Source organism: Leucoraja erinacea, chromosome 8, assembly GCF_028641065.1.
Source record: "Leucoraja erinacea ecotype New England chromosome 8, Leri_hhj_1, whole genome shotgun sequence".
Taxonomy (NCBI): Eukaryota; Metazoa; Chordata; class Chondrichthyes; order Rajiformes; family Rajidae; genus Leucoraja; species Leucoraja erinaceus.
Window position 1 is genome coordinate 71,755,386 of NC_073384.1, and position 22,286 is coordinate 71,777,671.

General features: G+C 42.8%; 1 protein-coding gene across 2 annotated transcripts in view; it reads right to left on the reverse strand.

Moving 5' to 3' along the window:
- The window catches only part of snx9b (sorting nexin 9b), a 98,649-nt gene that overhangs the window by 66,033 nt on the left and 10,330 nt on the right, over positions 1-22,286 (reverse strand). For both annotated transcript variants that reach the window (XM_055639970.1, XM_055639971.1), the window contains one exon: positions 8,113-8,199. In XM_055639970.1, coding sequence (XP_055495945.1) covers positions 8,113-8,199 — 87 coding nt within the window. Of the gene's footprint in view, positions 1-8,112; positions 8,200-22,286 lie in introns of those variants that run through there.

Here is a 22,286-nt window from a genome sequence, read left to right on the forward strand (position 1 = left end):
GGGGGGCTACGTGAGGATGCTGTTCATAGACTACAGTTCAGCCTTCAACACGATAGTCCCCACCAGACTGGCCGGGAAGCTACTGGAATTGGGGCTCAACACCTCCCTGTGTGCCTGGGTCCTGGACTTTCTCACCGCCAGGCCCCAGGTAGTCAAGATGGGAGGGAATACATCGAAGTCCCTCACCCTGAGCACAGGATCACCCCAGGGTTGCGTCCTCAGCCCCCTATTGTACTCCCTGTACACACATGACTGTGTGGCTAGGTTCAGCTCCAATTCAATAATTAAGTTTGCTGATGACACTGTGGTGGTGGGCCTGATCTCAGACAATGATGAGAAGGCCTACCGGGAGGAGGTGGCTGGTCTAGCACTCTGGTGCCAGGAGAACAGCCTCCTCTTGAACATCAAAAAAACGAAGGAGCTGATCATGGACTTTAGGAGGGCACATCATCCGAGGACGTACACTCCATTGAGTATAAATGGGGATCCTGTGGATAGGGTGAACTGTTTTAAATATCTGGGAGTCCACATCTCTGAGGATATGACATGGGCATCACACGCCTCAGCACTGGTGAGTAAGGCAAGGCAGCGCCTTTACCACCTCAGGCAATTGCGGAAATTCAGAGTGTCTCTGAGGATCCTCCAGTGCTTCTACGCAGCAGCGGTGGAAAGCACCTTGTCCGGGAACATTACCATCTGGTTCGGGAATTGCTCTGCCAAGGACAAGAAGGCTCTGCAGAGAGTAGTGCGTTCGGCCGAACGCACTATGGGAACTTCACTCACCCCCCTGCAGGATCTATACAACAAGAGGTGCAACTCCAGAGCAAACAAAATCATGAGAGACCTCTTCCACCCCTGCAACAGACTGTTCCAGCCGCTGCGGTCAGGCAAACGCCTCCATTGCCATGCAGTGAGAACGGAGAGGTTGAGAAGGAGTTTCTTCCCAGAGGCAATTCGGACTGTAAACGCCTTTCTCACCAGGGACTAACTGTACAGAACGTTTTTCCTTCTATTATTTATTACGTAAAATAATATGTGTGTTATGATTGTGTTTATAATTTGTTTGGTTGTTTTGTTGTTCCGCGAGCATTGCCACTTTCATTTCACTGCACATCTCGTATGTGTATGTGACAAATAAACTTGACTTGACTTGATAAGGCACACCCTTGCCTATTACCCCTTGATAAGTAAAATTTTGTCTTGTCTTGAAGGTACCATCCGATAAAAGACCGATGCCTTTGAAATGTCTTGCCCTGGAAGTACCAACTGATAAGATGCCTTTGAAATGTGGCTACTAATTGATAAGAGACAAGTTCAGACTCACCCTGTGGTGATGTGTATTGGCTGCATCTTTGACCATGACTAACATCTTTGGAATGTGACTAAGTGACAACACAGTATAAAACACCATGCAAATCTTTGTTAATTGAAGTGGTAGCACGGGGAAGTCAAGTGTCTTTTGCTTACTTGACTGGTGTACCCCCGTCATGTCCACCAGTTCATGATCAGTAAAGCTCGAGTTGGTTTACCTAACGTTTTTGTGAGTTGTCTGTTTATTAAGAAGTGAACCGTATCAACGGGAATGGTAATAGTTTAAAACAAAGCATTCCTAATACAATTACGTTTACATTGGGTGGTTGAAAGGCAGAACAACACAAATGTACTGCAACTCTAAATGTTGACATTGAGAAGGCAGAATTAAAATAGGTGAAAATAATAAAACGATAAAGACATTCTGGTTCCTTATCTCTAATGTGGGAAACCTCTCATTTAGTACAATTCAATATTTTTTGATCAAGAGAAAGGAATTTGAAAATAAGGTCACGCAATAATTTTTGGGAAGATTTTAATTCATATATAAAATTGAACAATCTGCGAATGCAGCCTGGAAGACGTATAGAGAATTCATTGAGGGTTTTCCTAAACCAGGGAATAGACTATTTATAAGGTAGACTAGGATAAATTATATTGCAGAATAATTAGATGGGTTAGGGACGAAACTGATATTTTTGCACCCATTTTAGCATCAAAAGACACAAAAACAAGTCTAAGGGGAAATCAGAGACTGAATGCAATCATTAACGTAAGTAAAGATGGACAGAAATGAATCCAACTAAAGCTAACAAATCCCCGCACTGATGGCCTTCATCTTGAATTTGTAAAGATGACGTTTGAAGAGATAGTGGATATATCAATATTGAGTTTCTAAAAATGCCCTAGATTTTCAGTCCCAGTGGATTGGGACAAAGCAAATGTACTACAGCTATTCATAACAGGAGGAGAGAAAACAAAATGTTTAAGTTCAACTGTGAAGCAAATACTGGAAGCCATTACAAAAGTGGAAAATCAAATGACTAAGTTAACAATATTTTAAAGAGAGATTATATTTACCAAATTTAATATTAGCTTTGCGAGAACATAACTGTGGTAACAAGAGAGCCAGAGAGTATATTATACAAATTTGCAAAACAAATTTAGAAAGTTGCCACAGGGAAGGTTTTTATGCAATATTCAAGAAGCTGGTTGAAATAGTGCAGCATAGAATAGTGGGCATTTAAAAAGCACAGAGTGAGAAACTGCAAGGAAGAGCTGCATTGCACAAATACAGAACATGTGTAGGAAGGAACTGCAGATGTTGGTTTAAAATCAAAGATAGACACAGAATGCTGGAGTAACTCAGTGGAACAGGCAGCATCTCTGGAGAGAAGGGAGAGGTGATGTTACGGGACCCGAAACGTCACCCATTCCTTCTCTCCAGAGATGCTGCCTGTTCTGCTGAGTTACTCCAGCATTTTGTGTCTACAGTGAGATGCAGTTTTGTAAAGGGTAGAAAATCCTCGACCCACTCAAGGAGCTTATTTTCATATATCTATTTCCAAATGGGTCAGAAAAACAAGTTGGAAACACGTGATAATAATTAAATTAATTCAGGAACAATTTGTGGCAAATTAAATTTTGTGGTGTGATTGTTCCTATTGAAACAAAGAAGACTTTCATGACTTTAACTGGTGAAAAAATAGTAGAGTGGATCCAAAGTGACCTGATAGACAGTAGAAAATAGGTGCCGGGGGGAGGCCATTCAGCCCCTCGAACCAACACCGCCATTCAATGTGATCATGGCTGATCATCCACAATCGGTACCCCGTTCCTGCCTTCTCCCCATATCCCTTGATTCCTGTTTAAGAAGGAACTGCAGATGCTGGAACATCGAAGTCTGAAGAAGGGTTTCGGCCCGAAACGTTGCCTATTTCCTTCTCTCCATAGATGCTGCTGCACCCGCAGAGTTTCTCCAGCACTTTTGTCTTCCTTGATTCCTTTCGCCCTAATAGCCAAGTCTAACTCTCTCTTGAAAACATCCAGTGAATTGGCAGAGAATTCCACAGATACACAACTCTCTGGAAGAAAAAGGGTTTCCTCATCTCAGTCCTAAATGGCCTACCCATTATTCGTAAACTGTGACCACTGGTTCTGGACTCCCCCAACATCGGGAACATGTTTCCTGCATCTAGCCTGTCCAATCTTTTAAGAATTTTATATGCTTCTATGAGATACCCTCTCATCCTTCTAAATTCCAGTGAATACAAGCCCAGTCGACACATTCTTTCAGCATACGTCAGTCCCGCCATCCCGGGAATTAACCTGGTGAACCTACGCTGCACTCCCTCAATAGCAATAATGTCCTTCCTCAAATTAGGAGACCAAAATTGCACACAATACTCCAGGTGCGGTCTCACCAGGCCCCTGTACAACTATAGTAGGACTTCCTTGCTCCTAAACTCAAATCCTCAAAAAAGACCCAAAAAACTGGAGTAACTCAGCGGGTCAGACAGCAACTCTGGAGAAATGGAATAGGTGACGTTTCGGGTCAAAACCCTGCTTCAAACTGAGGGAAACAAGAGATATAAACGGTAATATAGAGAGATATAGAATAAATGAATGAAAGATATGCAAAAAAGTAACAATGACAAAGGAAACAGACCATTGTTAGTTGTGGGCCAGGTGAAATTGAGTTACAGACAATGAGACTCAACAAGACAATTTTGAAGCTTTTGAGGGGGAGAGAGAGGGGATGCAAAAATGACGAAGTTAAATAAATCAATATTCATGCCTATCCTGAAAAGACTGTTGGGTCCTTGGACAGAGTTGAGAGAGGAGGTATAGGGCAGAGTTGCCAAGTTTTGTCCGAGCATTTCAGTATTCTAGTACCTGAAAATCAGTATTTTGCTGAGGAAATCAGTATTTTTACGCGGTGCCATTTTACTGAAAATGTTTTTATGTGCGGTCATACTCATGTAAGAGTACAAGAACTATTCCTGCTTTTAGCACCAGATGATGTAGAAGCCATTTTCGAAACCTCCCTCCCTCCTGCCTTTTCTTTCCCTCCCTCCCTCTCCCTCCCTGAACAGTCTGTGACCCATAGCACTGTGGCCATTGCTCTATGTGTAAACCTCATAACGCCTTGTGTGAAGGCAATAGCCCTCCAGCTGGTAGCGTTATAATTAGAACCCATAGCGCTGTTCGTTTAAGTTCCCACACGCTAAACTGACAGCGCTGTTTAAACCTGTAGAGGGACAGGCAGATCAAAGCTTACAAAAATAATCATCCAGATCTTGAAATTTAAAATACTAATAGATTTAATCTGCTATAATATTTAGAGTTACAGTATGGCTTTTTATATCCTTGCATTTTTGAAGCAGTAAGATGAAACAGGAAGTCGGGCCGATTTATAAAAAATCCGTGTTCTACAAAGCAAATCGGTATTCTTATCACATTTCCGTACAAAATATGGAAAATCCGTACTACTTGGCAGCTCTGATAGGGCCAGGTGTTGCAACTCCTGCCGTTTCAGTGGACGGCACCTGGGGAATGGGTAGTTTGGGTGGTAAGGGATGAGTTAACCAGGGAATTGCAGTAGGAACGGTCTCTGCAAAAGGCAGAAAGGGGTGGAGATGGGAATTGGTAGGATCCCATTGGAGGTGGCAAAAATGTTAGAGGATTATGTGCTGTATGTGATGGTTAATGGGGTCTTCTTCTTCTTGCGTATGGCCTGCACAGCTTAAAGTTGTAGGTCAACGTTCTATTTGATGTATTGTTTGTTTGATCTATTCATCGGGTTGATTGCATTAGTCGAAACAGGGTGGACCACGGGAAGGTTGCAATCTCCCACCCCGACTAATGAGGTGAAAGGTAAGGAGTAGGGGGAATTGCTATCTATTGTAAAATAAAAGCTATCGATGAACCCTTCTAGGATGATATCTTACCAACTGTTTTTCTATTATTTTCTAATAACATCCTTCAATTCGTTAAATCGTTATTTTCAGCTGAAAGAAACTCAATGCTATTGCCGAATGATGTGTTTATCTGTCTATTAAACATTTCCTGAATATAGCAGGTTCAAACAAAATGCAGGAAATACAAGGGTCGTGTTGAAAAAGCAGGAAGTGTGAAGTTAAGTGGAATAAGGCAGAATTAATGCAAAAGGCATAGGGGCAAATTAGTATTTCATACAATAAATGCATGAATAAAATAAGCAAGCTAAGATTAAAAATGCAATTTAAAAAATGAAAGGTGCAGTCATCATAGATTGTACAGCAATCTTAGATGGAAATGAAAATATGCAAGATTTTGATGAGAGTTATTTTCATACCTCAGACTATTTTATAGAAGACAAAGATATAATAGGCACACGATTAATGAAATTCAGGGATGCAAGTCCTAAATCAAGAAACTGGTTGACAAAGACAAAATAAATGCTTATGTTTATAATATTACTCATAAGAGGCTGGAATAAAGAAGGCATGGAACTTTTGCTGCAGTTGTATTTGCAGTCAATTTGTTTCATACAGCAATGCAAATTCTAAACAATGAATCACATGAACGAGACATTGGTTCTTCAGCATTTATTAGAATTACAGGGCTAAACTACATTTTTTCAAAGGAATTCCAGTCAAATTAAAATTCAATTAAACAAGGGGCGTATTTCTTTGAAGTAACAGAAATTCATTCAAATCTATAAAATGAATGACGGATTGGCAACGGTGGGCAGAAACTATTTTCTATTGAGATTGGAACACAAAAAATAATGCGAAACATAAAATAAACCTGGAAATACTCAGCAGGTTGAGCTGCATAGCTGGTTCTGATGTACCGAAGAGGCTGGCTCGCTAAAATTCTTGAATTCAGCAGCAAGTCCAAATTGCAAATTGGAGCAACAGCACCTCATATTTCATTTGGGCAGTTTACAATCCAGCAGTATGAATATCCATCTCTCTAACTTCAAGTAACCCGAGCATCCCCTCTCTCTCTCTCTGTCCTTCCCCAACCTAGTTGTCGTACTAGTATCACTGTCATCCTGTTACATTTCATTGTCTGTATAACTCTTTATCACCTAGCCCACAGCCAACAATGGACCCTTGTGAACTCCACAATTTCCTTGATCATCGTTACTTTTTTGCATATCTTTCATTCATTTGTTTTACACCTCTCTATAACTACCTCTCGTTTCCGTTTCCCCTGACTCTCAGTCTGAAGGTCTCGACCCGAAACATCACACTTTCCTTTTCTCCAGTGATGCTGCCTGACCCACTGAGGTACTCCAGCTTTTTGTGTCTATCTTTGGTTTAAACCAGCATCTGCAGTTCCTTCCTACACAGCAAATCCAGAGGGTTGTAATATGCTTAAATGAAAGGTGTACAGTTTATACGGCTTTTTTGTAACAATGCAAAGCCAAAACTTAGTTCCATGGAAAATGAATGCTGAATTGGAATGAGAGGCAATTGAAAGCTCAGGGTCAGCATTGTGGACTGAACAACTCAACTTAAACACCATTTCCTCATCTAACAGGATAGATACACATGTCAGAAATTCTGAAAAGCCAGCTCTCTTCCTTGGCTCTAGCAATGACAAAACCAATTGCTAATTAGGGTGCAACTTTCTCCGAGACAAATAGGATCATAGAGCTGTACAGCACGGAAACAGGCTCTTCGACCCTACCTTATACATGCCAATCAAGTTGGCATATTAGGATGGTCCCATTTGCCTGCATTTGCCAAGGACCTCTAAACCCTTCCTATCTAGATCTGTCCAAACAACTTTGAAAAGGCACAATTTAATCCACTTCTATAGCTTCCTTTAGAAACTCCTTCCAGACACGAGTGAAGAAATTGACCCCAAGGTCCCTTCTAATCTCTTCCATCTCACTTGAGATCTTTGCCGCCTTGTTTTAGTATAAAGAGTGTGTGTTCACCTTCCCATGCTCCTCATCATCTTGTGCACTCAATACAGTCACCTCTCAGTCCCCACGCTCCAAAGAAAAAGTCCAGAAAACATCCTGGTGAATCTCTTCTCCATCCTCTCCAGCTTAATGACAGGTCACACAACTTTCTCTGTAGAATCTGTTCCATCGAGTAAATGCTGCAGTAACGTGCATCCACATGGCAAAAATCTTTGGTTTAACAGCAAAGGTTTTTTTATTTAAAACAAAAATCATTTCAGTTCTGACTATCTTTCCAAATAGAAAGGAATTAATGCCAAATCTATATTTTGCCACAAACTCTTGATAATGTCAAAGTCCTCCTTGCCAGCCTCTCTCTTCCAGCAGCAAAATGTATTCACACCCTATCTTGGACAAAGTCTTGCTTTGTTCCTAATTTTGTACTTGCTAGATGCATATCAATGCTTCCCATTTCCTGATGCTGAAAAATATTTATAACAAGCAAGGTCCAACACAGGGAAGCAGTCGTCAGCAAACTATGACTTTTCGCAGGCAGTAAAATCAAAAGTTAGACACAAAATGCTGGAGTAACTCAGCAGGAAGGCAGCATCTCTGGAGAGAAGGAATGGGTGACGTTTTGGGTCGAGGCCCTTCTTCAGACAGAGCCTGTTTAACTAGTTACCAGGCTTAACGTACAGCCTCTGTAATCCAAAAAGGGTCGACGTAAAAACAACGTTAATACAAAATCAAAACTCAATTTCATGCCAAGAGAGATGAGAATAACTACTTCTTTAGCGGAAATGTGTCAAAGAAAGTTATGTTTTGGTTGCCTCAGTTGTTAAAATATGTTTTTGAAAGAAACCAAGGAAAATAAAGAAAAATATTAGAAATAGAATTACCCGATTGCCAATAGTGATGATTTCTCCTTCCTGGACTGTCAACTCATTGTTTCCAGGTTCAGCTGTGAAGCCGTACAAAACACGGGCCTATTCAATGACAAATAAATAATGTTAGTTGAATGGTGTCTCATTTTTCTTGATAAAAAATAGCAGTAAAATTCACCACATCTTTCGTTTAATCAAGCCTGTTGTGGCAGTGGTTGTAAGCAAGACTTCTTTTTTATCACAGTTAAAGTTAAGCCATAAAGGCAAAGTTTGCAGTGGTTTGAATAAAATTACACATTACTCTGTAGAATATTTGTGCCTTTGATAAATAAAACAAAACATTACAATTGCCAAGATGCAGGTGGATGCTCCATTGGTGTCCTGGATCACCAACTACCTGACTGGACGACTACAATATGTCAGGTTACAGAAGTGTGTCTCGGGCATGTTAGTGAGCAACACAGGGGCTCCACAGGGGACGGTCCTCTCTCCCTTCCTGTTCACCATCTACACCTCGGACTTCAGATCTACAGTGCATTCAGAAAGTATTCAGACCCTTTCACTTTTCCACATTTTGCTACGTTACAGCTTTATTCTAAAATGGATGAAATTCTTTTTTTTTTTTTAAATCATCAATCTACACACAATACCTCATAATAATAATAAAGCGAAAACAGGTGTTTTTGCAAAGTAATTAAAAAGAAATAACTGAAATATCACATTTACATAAGTATTCAGACCCTTTGCTACAACACTCAAAATTAAGCTTCGGTTCATCCTGTTTCCATTGATTATCCTTGAAATGTTTCTACAACTTGATTGGAGTCCACCAGTGGTAAATTAAATTGATTGGACATGATTTGGAAAGGCACACACCTGTCTATATAAGGTCCCACAGTTGACAGTGCATGTCATTGCAAAAACCAAGCCATAAAGACGAAGGAATTGTCCGTAGACCTCTGAGACAGGATTGTGTCGAGTCACAGATCTGGGGAAGGGTATAAAACAATTTCTGCAGCATTGCAGGTCCCGAAGAGCACAGTGGCCTCAGTCATTCATAAATGGATGAACTTTGAAACCACCAGGCGTCTTCATAGAGCTGGCCACCCGGCCAAACTGAGCAATCGGGGAGAAAGGCCTTGGTCAGGGAGGTGACCAAGAACCCAATGGTCACTCTGACAGAGTTTGTCTGTGGAGATGGGAGAAACGTCCAGAAGGACAACTATATCTGCAGCACTCCACCAATTAGGCCATTATGGTAGAGTGGCCAGATGGAAGCCACTCTTCAGTAAAAGGCACATGACAGCCCGCTTGGAGTTTGGCAAAACGCACCTAAACAAGATTCTCTGGTCTGGTGAAACCAAGATTGAACTCTTGGGCCTGAATGCCAAGCGTCACATCTGGAGGAAACAAAGCACCGCTCATCACCTGGCCAATACCATACCTACGGTGAAGCATGATGGCAGCGGCATTGTGCTGTGGAGATATTTCTCAGCGGCAGGAACTGGGACTAGTCAGGATCGAGGGAAAGATGAACGGAGCAAAGTACAGAGTGATCCTTGATGAAACCCTGCTCTAGTGCGTTCTGGACCTCAGACTGGGGCAGATGTTCACCTTCCAACAGGACAACGACCCTAAGCACACAGCCAAGACAACGCAGAAGTGGCTTTGTGACAAGTCTGTGAATGTCCTCGAGTGGCCCAGCCAGAGCCCTGAACTGGAACCGATCGAATATCTCTGGAGGGACCTGAAAATCGCTGTGCATCGACACTCCCCCATCAAACCTGACAGAGCTCGAGAGGATCTGTAGAGAAGAATGGGAGAAATTACCCAAACAGGTGAGCCAAGAAGACTTGAGGCTGTAATCGCTGCCAAAGGTGCCTCAACAAAGTATTGAGTAAAGGGTCTGAATACTTATGTAAATGTCATATTTCAGTTATTTATTTTTAATTACTAAACACCTGTTTTTGCTTTTTTATTATGGGGTACTGTGTGTAGATTGAAGATAAATAAATTAATTTTATCCTTTTTAGAATAAAGCTATAACATAACAAAATGTGGAAAAAGTGAAGGGGTCTGAATATTTTCTGAATGCACTGTAACTCGGCCTTCTGCCACCTGTAGACGTTTTCAATTGTGGACAGGATCAGTGCGGGGAGCGTAGTCAACCACTTTGTTGAGTGGTGTGGGCTGAATCACCTGCAGCTCAACACCGACAAGACTAAGTAGTTAGTGGTGGACTTTAGGAGGAGAGGAACACCCCTGTCCCCTATCCCCATCAATGGTGTGGATGTGCAGTTTACCAGGGAGTACAAATACCTTCCTGACATGGACAGTAAACTGGATTGATCCAGGAACGCTGAGGTCTAGTACAAGAAGGGACAGAGCCGGCTGTACTTTCTGACAAAGTTCCGCTCCTTCAACATCTATAGTAAGATACTGCAGATGTTCTACCAATCAATGGTGGCCAGTACCATCTTCTTCGCTGCTGTGTGCCAGGGCAGCAGGGCGAAGGTTGCGGACACCAATAGGATCAACAAACTCATCAGGAAGGCTGGCTCCGTCCTGGGGGCGGAGTTGGAGTTGGATTCATGGGAGGTGAGGTGGTCTTGGAGGGGAGGATGCTCCTCAAACTGCAGAGGATTCTGGTCAACCTGAGGAGCACCTTCAGCAACAGACTGGTTCCACCAAGATGCAGGACAGAACGCCACAGGAGATCCTTCTTCCTTGCGGCTATCAAACTGATAGCTCCTCCCCCTTCTTTCGTGGGGTAGACTGACACCCCCCCACCCCCCGAAACTTTGCACATCCCCAATCCTTTCCATTCTTAACTTAAATTTAATGTTTCATGCATTTTGTGTTTTACGACTGTTGGCAAATCAATTTCCCCCCTGCGGTCAATAAAGTTCTATCGTATTGTAAAATTCACCGAATAAAATGATATTTGTTTAAGAAGGAACTGCAGATGCTGGAAAATCGAAGGTAGACAAAAATGCTGGAGAAACTCAGCGGGTGCAGCAGCATCTATGGAGCAAAGGAAATATTTCCTTCGCTCCATAGATGCTGCTGCACCCGCTGAGTTTCTCCAGAATAAAATGATATGCCAACTTCAAAATCTCGGATGTAAAAATTAAAATTGATAAAACAAAGTGGTAACATATTTTGCAGCTCCAAACAATGTTTTATGCCAATTTTATTTCTACTTTGATGATCAAATTGGACTAAACTTAAACCATGTGCATTTACAAGAGTTTCTTTCATCCGTAGGACTTCATAATCACTTGACAGGAGCAATGCATTTCAATACATAGCTCAATCTTCAGTGAACAGTACCAATATAAAATGTGGTAGTCTTATCCTTCATAAATCACCCACATTAGAGGAAGGGTGGTGTGACCACTTTAAACTTGTTACAAGATTGAGAAGCAACAGCTAGAGTATCAACAAGGACATTCTGTGCCAATAGCAGATTGGACAATAAAGGGCCTGTCCCACTGTGGCGACCTAATTGGCGAGTTTAGAAGAGTTTGTCCTGAATTCATACTTGCAGCATGGTCGACACAAGGTCCGAGGAGGTTTTTGTAACTCTCCTTCATGCTCGAGAGGAGTCCCTGCGTACTCGAAACCTCTGCTAGATCGCGGCGTATTTTTCAACATGCCGAAAAATGCCTGCTAGTAAAAGAAGGTCGCCATGGGGGAAAAAACAAAATCAATATTTTTTTTATTCGTAGGTTTAATCGAAGTAGGTCGGCATGTTATTCGTAGGTAATCGAGGGTAGTCAAAGGTAGTCTTCAACATAGTCGCAGGAGGTCTTTAACATGACACGTTTTTAAACTCTGGTAAACTCGCCAATTAGGTCGCCGCAGATGGTCAGCCCCTTAAAAGTAGGAGAGAGGAATCAGTACAATTAAGATAAACAGATAATTCAACTATCTTGGGATACAAGGCACATGATTTGCTACTGATGTGTACAACATGGTGAATCTACCAAGCACAGGAACTACATGCCGACTCGCTTTCAACTAGGCAAAAAACAAAAATCTGTTTTGAATTAAAATACTTTTCACACATTTTATTTTTAAATCCCACCTTAAGATCCTGGATATGATTCAAATGAGACATTCTCTTTATCACCACACACTTCTACCTCCTATTAAAACACTTCATTATTACAATGTCCATCCCATTAGCCTCCCTCTCTTCCATAATGTTCCAACTACTTGAAATAAGCATACAACAGTACAGGGCAGTACCAGGCCCTTCAGCCCTGGATAAAACTGTGCCGAATATAATGCATGTGTAAACTAATCCTTAATTGGTGCTCCATCCCTTAAAAGCCTCTTAAACATTACTAGCGTATCTGCTTTCACCAGCACACCGTTAAGCGAGTTCCAGGCACATTTGCCTCATATATCTCCTTTAAACTCTCTCCCTCTTAAAGCTGTATTCTCTAGTCTTTAACAATTTAGCCCAAGGAAAAAAGGTTCCGACTGTCTACCCTATCTACTCCTCTCATGATTTTATAAACTTAGAAAAATAGAAAATAGGTGCAGGAGGATGCCATTCAGCCCTTCAAGCCAGCACCGCCATTCATTGTGATCATGGCTGATCGTCCCCAATCAATAACCCGTGCCTGCCTTCTTCCCATATCCCCTAACAGGACTCCCCTCGGCTTCCGAAGCTCTTGAGAAAACATTTCAAGTTGTCCAAACTCGGCTTATAGCTTCAATCCAGGCAGTATCCTGGTAAACTATTTCTGCGCAGTTTGCAAAACCTCCAAATGCTTCCTGTATTGGAGCAACTGAAATTGCACACAGTACTCTAAATGCAGCCTAACCAAAGTTCTATAAACTTGCAGCACAACCTCCAGTTTCTTGTAGTTATTGGCCATCCATTGCAGGCGGGCATACTGTGCGCCTTTGCCACTTTATCAACCTTCGTTGAGACTTTCAGGGAGCTACTTTCATTTAAATTATAACATGCATCTGACTTTCCCCTACCCATCCTCTTCACAGTCTCGATTATTGCATATCTACCAAGAATATTACTTTTTCCAGGAATGAAGGGACCAAGTTATCATGCAGATTCCAACATACTGACAGGCAATTCATTCTTCATCCCGTTCTCACATTTTAGCCAACCCATGAAAGTTATACTTTTAACTAAGTTTTCATTTCTTTGGCTTAACCTCTTATCCATGGTTCAATAACTCCATCAATTTGTACAAAATGCACAATGGCGCACTTAAAATAAAACAAGTACTAACTGTTGTCCAAGTACTACAACCGGCGGTGGTGGCCGGTTCTCTGGATACTTTCAAGAGAGAGCTAGATAGGGCTCTTAAAGATACCGGAGTCAGGGGATATGGGGAGAAGGCAGGAACGGGGTACTGATTGGGGATGATCAGCCATGATCACATTGAATGGCGGTGCTGGCTCGAAGGGCCGAATGGCCTACTCCTGCACCTATTGTCAAACAGACTGGAATATATTATATTAGAAACTGCAGATAATGGTTACACAAAAAGACACAGTGCTGGAGTAACTCAGCGGGTCAGGCAGCACTTCTGGAGAACATGGACAGGTGACGTTTTGGGTCAGAACCCTTCATCAGACTGAACCAGTTCCTTATTCAGATATTAGCATAAACTGGAGTCCTGAAATAATCTGAATTTTTAACCAGGACTTCCTACACCAACTTCCTCTATTTTGCTTGTCCCATGTGGTGGAGGATACTTCCTCCCATTCCAAATCTGTTGTTTGCAGGTGCTTGACTCTAAAGCAGGATTTTGCGGTGCTCATTCCTTCTGTCCCGAGATGCCGACAGTCCCCCTGAGTTACTCCAGCATCTGTAGTTCCCTCCTACACATTCTGTCTGCACTTGATCTCCCATAAGTTTATTTTCGGAGGGACACAAAATGTTCTAATGACAGATTCAGTAGCTGATCCTTCCCAAATGAATATTTCCAATCAATCTTTGCAAGCCAAACAATTACAGAGTAATACAACAAAGGTTGGAATCTCTTTCCACTAACATTCCCCTTTTCCTTACTATTGACTGACGTCTTTAAATAGAGAGCACAACGACAACCTACTTCCTTTCATGAAATCTCCGAAGGCCATGACAATTTTCAAATATTAATTTAAACTAATTGCACTTTATCATCAACTTCCTTGAGATTCCACTACTACCCTACACACTTGGGGCAAATTTACGGAGGTTAATTAACCAATCAACTGTGGGAAGTAGAAGGACATTGTCCACACTGGAATTACAATGCCTTTGTTGCTGGTGAGCTTTCAGTGCAACTCAATTGCATTATCCTCCTTAATATTTCTCCATTCCTGCCTCAATTTCTCCAGGTTACATTCTAACAAGTGCACGAGCCCCAAGCTCTTCCACAGGTAACATCTGGCAAACTCCGAGCCAAACTTCATTCTCAGAGTCTTCTCATTCCTGCCATACTTACTGAAGACAATCACACAGCACAGTAACGGCCCTTTACCAGAGTCCATACCAACCATCATACACCCGATGAATGGCATTTCATTCTGTACACATTTCCCATCAACTTGCACAGGTTCCACCATTTTCTGACATAAGGAGGAAATTTACAGAGGTCAATTGAATTACCAATTTCATGTCGTCAGAAAATGAGAGGAAACCATGACATCCAGTTTCAATTTATGTTATCATCAGGTGCACCGAGGTACAGTGAAAAGCTTTTGTTGCGTGCTATCCAGTCAGCAGAAAGACAATACCTGATTACTACGGAGCAATTTACAATGTATAAATACATGATAAGGGAATAACGTTTAATGCAAGGTAAAGCCAGCAAAGTCTGAACAAGGATAGTCCAAGGTAGACAGAAATGCTGGAGAAACTCAGCGGGTGAGGCAGCATCTACAGAGCGAAGGAATAGGTGACGTTTCAGGTCGAGACCCTCCTTCAGACTGAGGGTCTGATAGTCCGAAGGTCACCAATGAGGTAGATAGTGGTTCAGGACAGCTCGCTAGTTGTGGTAGGATGATTCAGTTGCCTGATAACATCTGAGAAGAAACTTTCCCTCAATCTGAATGTGTGCAACCGGTGCCTGATGGGAGAGGGAAAGCTTACCCAAGCAGTCATTGGGAGAGTATATAAAATCCAAGCAGAAAGCATTGGAGGATTGAACCCTGTAACTGGAGCAGAGGTAGCAGTTTCCTAACATACCATTGCGCTGAACCTGCAAGTCTACTTTCCCTGGAAATGTTACCAGTAAGCACGAGTACAATTTCAGTTCCCTTTCTCAATCCTGCAGTGTTGTCAGCACAAATCATAAAATAACCTAGATTTTGTGTTTCTGCAATTCTTACACCAGTGAACTTACCTTAGATTTAAAAAATGTCAGTGAATTATCTTTTACAAGGTAAACAACCCTTGAGGTAACATTGCCAAGGGCTTTGTGTAAAAGTGAGAAAAGTATTGAAAGATTGTGCACCATCGAGGCTAACCCTGACCTTCCCATCCATGCTGACTTGAACAGTATGCCCAACATGCGCCTGAAGTCTCACAAACCCTTCGGGTCTTCCATTAAACTAATTGCACTTTATCATCAACTTCCTTGAGATTCCACTACTACCCTACACACTTGGGGCAAATTTACGGATTTATGGAAGACTTTGACTCCAAGACGGAGTGACGCAGAGCCTGGAAAGATGCTTACACCAACAACGGAGAGGTCATCACAGACCCCACAGTGAAACTACCGGGATTTGACCTCCATCGCAAGCAATATCTAACCCGGAACAGAATCGGCACCCTCCATGAGCAGCCCATCACCTGCATAAGTGGGGACGACAGACAGCCCTGCTTGTGATTGCAGACATCCAGACTAGATCATCCCACGCATCATGAATGACTGCTCATGGATTCTTTTCCCTGGTGGCATCAAAGCCATCCACCCAGTAACTGATGCTGTCCTGGCCTGGATGTCATGACGAAGAACGAGAGAACGAACAACCGGTGTTGCAACAACAACCTTGCGTTCAGTCAACCAAGCCAATGACCTAATCATTGATTTCAGAAAGGGCAAATCAGGAGATCACATGGTATTTTCATAGGAGGCTGGTGGTGAAGAGAGTTAGCAACTTCAAATTACTGAGCGTTACCATTTCTGGTGACTTGTCCTGAGCGCAGCATGTATTTTCATGAAGACACACCAGTGCCTTGATATTCTTAAAGGTTTACAGAACTTCAGCATGTCACCAAATACCTGAAGTGTCTAATGATGCAATGCTGAAGTATCTCGACTCATTGCCCGGTAACAGCTACTTTCATCAGGCTCTCGAACTAACCTACACAGCTCTAATCCGATCTCAGCAATGGAACCCGACCAGACCACCTCTTGCACTATCATGAACTAGTTTTCAAATTGTGTTTGCACTTATGTGCACTGCACTACTGGGTGGTCACGGTGGCGCAGTGGTAGAGTTGCTGCCTTACAGCCGGGTTCAATCCTGACTACGGGAGCTGTCTGTACGAAGTTTGTACGTTCTCCCCATGACCGAGATCTCCGGTTTCCTCCCACACTCCAAAGGTGTGTTGGTTAATTGGCTTGGTATAAGTGTCTGCACCGACCAGCGACCCCGCACATTAACACTACCATACACACACGAGGGACAATTTACACTTATACCAAGCCAATTAACCTACATCTTCCTGACGACCTACTAGCACCTACTACCACCGCGCCTACGTGACGAGAAAACTAGCTATGACCCATGGGGTCAAATAAAAAGTCGCCGCTAATTTTTCAACATGTTGAAAAATTAACGGCGACCAGAATGACGTTACGACTTGTCGCGGCGCTGAGGAAATTACTCACAACCATGCAGGCGACATCACCGGCGCACTTGTGGCGACCACATAGTCTCCTGTTGTCGATTAAAAAATCTCCTAAGTGGGACAGGCCCTTAACTTTCTGACCGGTGGATTGGTGAAGATATCTGCCCCCGACATCATTAGTAGGTAAACAAATAGTATCAGTAAACCATGCATTAGTAAACCCCACACAATCATTCCAGAGACCAGGTCTTACTTGCACATTAAGGATGCCTTACATTGCATCATATCACAAGGACAACATTAAGTAATTAATTAAGAGAACTTGTAGTTTACAGTTTACTTTCATCATAGGTAGAACTGAATTCCAACAAGGTGCAAACTTAAGATCGAGTATTACTCAGTCCACAAAAATCACACTTCCTTATTATTGTCAGAATAAAGTTATTCAACCTAGTGGGGACTTACCAGTTCCCAGAATAGCTATCCTTTCACGGACATTCCCTTCTCTTTCCCCTTATACTTGAACAACTTTCATTCCAATGTCCAGTCACAATCACCCAACCATTCAACATGTCCAGTAATGCTGAAGATCTAATCCTATGTAATTACAGCTCCTCTTCAGTAAAGCTACTTTACACGTACAATTTGGCAATGTTGATAATTGCCAACATTTTGTGTCCACAGGAACACGAAGAGAGCAGCGAGCCTCCGGAGATGGCCAACCACGAATGTTGGATTCAAGATGGCAGCAGCAGACTCAGGTAAACCAAGGTGAACGGAGTGGGGTCTTCCCTACTGGGTTGGCTGCAGGATGCACCACAGGGGCACGAGGACTGAGCGGTGGCCAGGTGGGGCGAGGGACGACGGTTCGCGGGTCGATGTGTCCGGATCGGGGAGTCGGTGGAGTGGACCGCTGGAGGCCCTGCAGCAGCCTGGGACTCGATTGGATCGGAGGCCACTCCAAGGGGCCGAGCACGGGAATCGTACACGGCCTGCAGTGGCATGAAATGGTGGAGGACACCAACAACGTCACTTGGCCAGGCCAACGCTGCAACGCTGCCAGGACAGTGGGCCTTTGTGGCCAAGTCAAGAATGCTGCATTTGTAATAAATTTCTGGCTTGAATCGTGAAAAATACCAAAACATGGCAACTCATGTATACTGTCCTAGTGTACTATTCTTATGCACTGGTATTTAACAAAGATTGTGCTCATTTATAGTAATAGTGATACTGAACTGTATGCAAAAAATTAATTTCACTACACCTTGGTACATGTGACAATAAAGTACCAATGAACCATTGAGAATAGCCCACAGACCACTCTCATAATAAGCAATGAAGAAATAAGCTGTGCAATAAAATGGTGCACATGCCGATAGCTGGGTATTGGTTAATTATTGTCATGTGTACCAAGATACAATTAGAAACTAGTGTTTGCATGCTGGTCAGACAAGTTGTACCATATTGGAGTACATGCTAAAGAAAAAACAAAGAACACAGAATATGGGTGTTACAGTGACAGAAAAAGTGCAGATAAAAAAAATACATGGTTGCAATGAGGCAAATTGGAAGATTGGAAATTGGTCCTTTGATAGGAGACGTGCGTTCAAGAGTCTGATAACAATCGCAAAGAAGAAGCTATTCTTGAATCTGCTTTCAAGCTTTTATATAATCTGCCTGACCAGAGAGGGGAGATCAGAAAATAATTGTGGAGTGAATGAACATTGAGCACAGAACTGAGCAGTGCAGTGCAGAAACAGGCCCTTTGGCCCAATACCCACTGCCTGAACATGATCCATAGGTCTCCATTCCCTGCCTATTTGTGTGCCTAGATAAAAGCCTCTTCAATGCCCTTATCGTTTGTTTCCAGCGCCAACCCTGGCTGTACTTGCTGCCACCCCTGGCCACCAGTTCCAAGTATGTCCTTGCTTATGTTGGCTGTTTTCGTGAGGCAGCTTGAAGTACATAATGATCGATGGGGGTGACAGCATTGGGGAGAAGGGAAGGGACCCGACTGTGCTCCATTCACTACTCTCTGCAATTTTTTGCGGCTTTGGGCAGAACAGTTGCCATCTCGATAGATGCATCTATAGAAATTGGTAAAAGTCACAGGAAACATGCCAAATTTCCTTTACTTTCCGAGAGAGTGGAGGCGTTGATGTGCTTGCTAGGCCACATAGTTAGTGATATTTAAGCCAAGTAGTTGAAGCTCGCAATCATCACTTTAGCACTATTACTGCAGATTGGGCGTGTGCGCCATCCCACTTCCAGAAGTCAATGGCAGGCTTCTTTTGTCTTGCTGACATTGAGGGAGAGGTTGACGTGTTGACACCATGTTACGAAGATCTAGATCTCCTTCCTGTTCTCAGTCTCATCATTGTTTGAGATCTGGCCCGCTACTGTGGTGTGTCACCTGCAAACTTGTAAATGAAGTTAGTGCAAAATTTGGCCACACAGTTGTATTAGTGAGCTTAGTTTGGGAGAAACAGTGTGGAAACGTGCCCTTTGGTCCACTGAGTCTGTTGCTGACCAACGAACACCTGAACACTAGTGCTATCCTACACACTGGGGACAATTTACAGAAGCCAATTAACCTACAAACCTGCACGTCTTTGGAATGCGTGAGGAAACCGGAGCACCCAGAGAAAACCCATGTAGTCACAGGGAAAATGTACAAACTCCATACAGACAGCAGCATATTCGGGATCGAATCTGGGTCTCTGGTGATGTAAGGCAGCAACTCTATTGCTGGGCCACCCCAAAGTATAGTAAGTAGAATAGTCGTGTCATATAGTAAGGGGCGAGAACCCAACCTTTTGAGGTATCAGTGTTGAGAATGATTGTGAAGGATGGTTTAGCTCCTATCCTTATTGATTGCAGGTCTATGGCTCAGGATGGATCCAGTTGCCGAGAGGGGTGCAAAGCCAAAGGTACTGGCATTCAGAAATTAGTTTGGTTGGAATAATGGTGTTGAATCTGAGTTGCAATTAATAAATAGAAGACTAACATGGGTCTCCTTGTTATCCATATGTTCCAGAGATGAGTGTAGAGCCAGGGAAATAGCAACTGCCATGGATCTGTCGTGATGGCAAACAAATTGCAGTGGACCCAGGCTGTTTGGGAAGCTGGAGTTGATATGCTCTGTGATCAGCATCTCGAAGCACTTCATGATGAAGCACAGTCCATCACACGGACCACACTCCTTACCACCGACTCCATCTACACTTCACGGGAACACAGCCGGCATTGTCAAAGATCTTACCCATCCTTGTCATTCCTTCTTCTCCCTGCTGCCACTGGACTGGGCAGAAAACACAGAAGCTTGAAAGCACGCACCATCAGACTCAGGAACAACTTCTTCCCTTCTCTTATTAGGCTTCCATAAGCTTAGGTACAATCCGATTCCCTTTTACTTAATTTTAGACATTGGACTTTGTTTCTGGAACTGGTACACTACAATGCTGAAAACTATATTCTGCACTCTGTATCCTCCCCTTTGCAGTACCTGTTATGCTAAAGTTTGGAAGATAGACAAAAATGCTGGAGAAACTCAGCGGGTGCGGTAGCATCTATGGAGCGAAGGAAATAGGCAACGTTTCGGCACGAAACATTGCCTATTTCCTTCGCTCGATAGATGCTGCTGCACCCTCTGAGTTTCTCCAGCATTTTTGTCTACCTTCGATTTTCCAGCATCTGCAGTTCCTTCTTGAACATACTAGAGTTTGGCTTGTCTACATGTATAGTATCTGATTGAATTTGACAGCAAGCAAAACAAAGCATTTCACTGTACCTGGGCAAACGTGACTATAATAAACCTAATCCTGATGGTGGATGTCAGAGCCACATGAACAAAGTTATTGTGACATGCCACCCTATATTTCTTTGGCACAAGGATGATGGTGGTACTCTTAAAACAGGTGGGACTTTAGATTGGAGGAGGGAGAGGTTAAGGGTATCTATGAATACCCTTTCGAGCTGATCCATGCAAGTTCTGATAACTCAGCCAGAGCCACCATCCAGCCCAGTCACTTTCTGCAGGTTCCCCTTCAGCAAAGATCCATCTAAGTCTGCAGGTCTGTACAGATGCCCTGAAGCTGATGGCGCAGGTGTGCCATGTCGATCAAATTGGCATACTGGGCCTACATTTAGCCCATACCCTCCAAGTCCTTTATATCTATATATCTATACAAATATATATTTTAAATTGTTACTTGGTATTTAATAGTCTGTGCCTGAATGTTGTTTACGACTTGTTCAAGGCAGGCTTGTGATGCTTAATTTTCCATGGAGTCATGAAAAGAGTTCAACACTACAACCATTCTAGATTCTTTGAAGATGGTTAAGTCGAGAGCATTGTCCGGAGGAAGGAATTCTTGCAGAATTCATCATACCAGTTATCTTCCCTCTACGCTCTTATACCTGAAGCAGAATCTCAGAAACTTCAACAAAATCTCTTCCCCCCCCCCCCCCCCCCCCTTTCCTTCCCATCACCAATTCTGCTCGAGATCATCTATTTGCTCTGTCCCAATCATTTCTTCTCCGCAAACTGCTTAATGGGACTGTCCCACCGTACGAGCTAATTCAAGAGTTCTCCTGAGTTTCCCGATTCGAACTCGGAAAATTACGGTAAAGCCGCTCGTAGGTACTTGGGGCTCTCGTGGACATTTTTCAACATCTTCACGAAAAATCTTCACGAGCTTACCGCGTTTCCCCGAGTACCTGCCGTTAGCATTACGAGCAGCTAGGAGGCATCCTGAGCTCCGACGTACCCGCAACGTACATTCTACGTGCTTACCACGAGTTAGATTTTTTTTTAAACTCGTGAGAGCTCTTGAATTAGCTCGTACAGTGGGACAGGCCCATTAGGATCTATTATTTTCTTATTCATTTTCTGAAATTTGCCTTATTCCCAATAAGCCACACAGCCACATGGACTACATGGAGTCACAACTCACTCTAGACCGCGCTGCTATTCAATTATATATTCAATTTCCTAAGCCAAAAGTTATTTGCCGCATTAACCTTAAATTTACTTCAATGTCAGAGCAGCCACAGACTTCCACAAAGAATTCAAAAATTTTAAATGTCGTGCAAAGGAAATTCAGATAATTTTAGACCTAAATGGCCAAACTATTATGCTGATACTGTCCTCCAAGCAGAGAAAACACTCAGAATCCTGCACATTTTAACGGGATTTCTCTCTCTTCACCCCAATCGCTCATTAGACAACTCATTCACTCCAATTTTGTAAATTTATATTGCACAGAATGAGAGGTCATTGTCAACGCTCCTGATTATAGAGGCAACATTGTTCACAACACAGTACTCAGTTGTCAGTTGCACCAAAAGGCCGGCCTGGTTT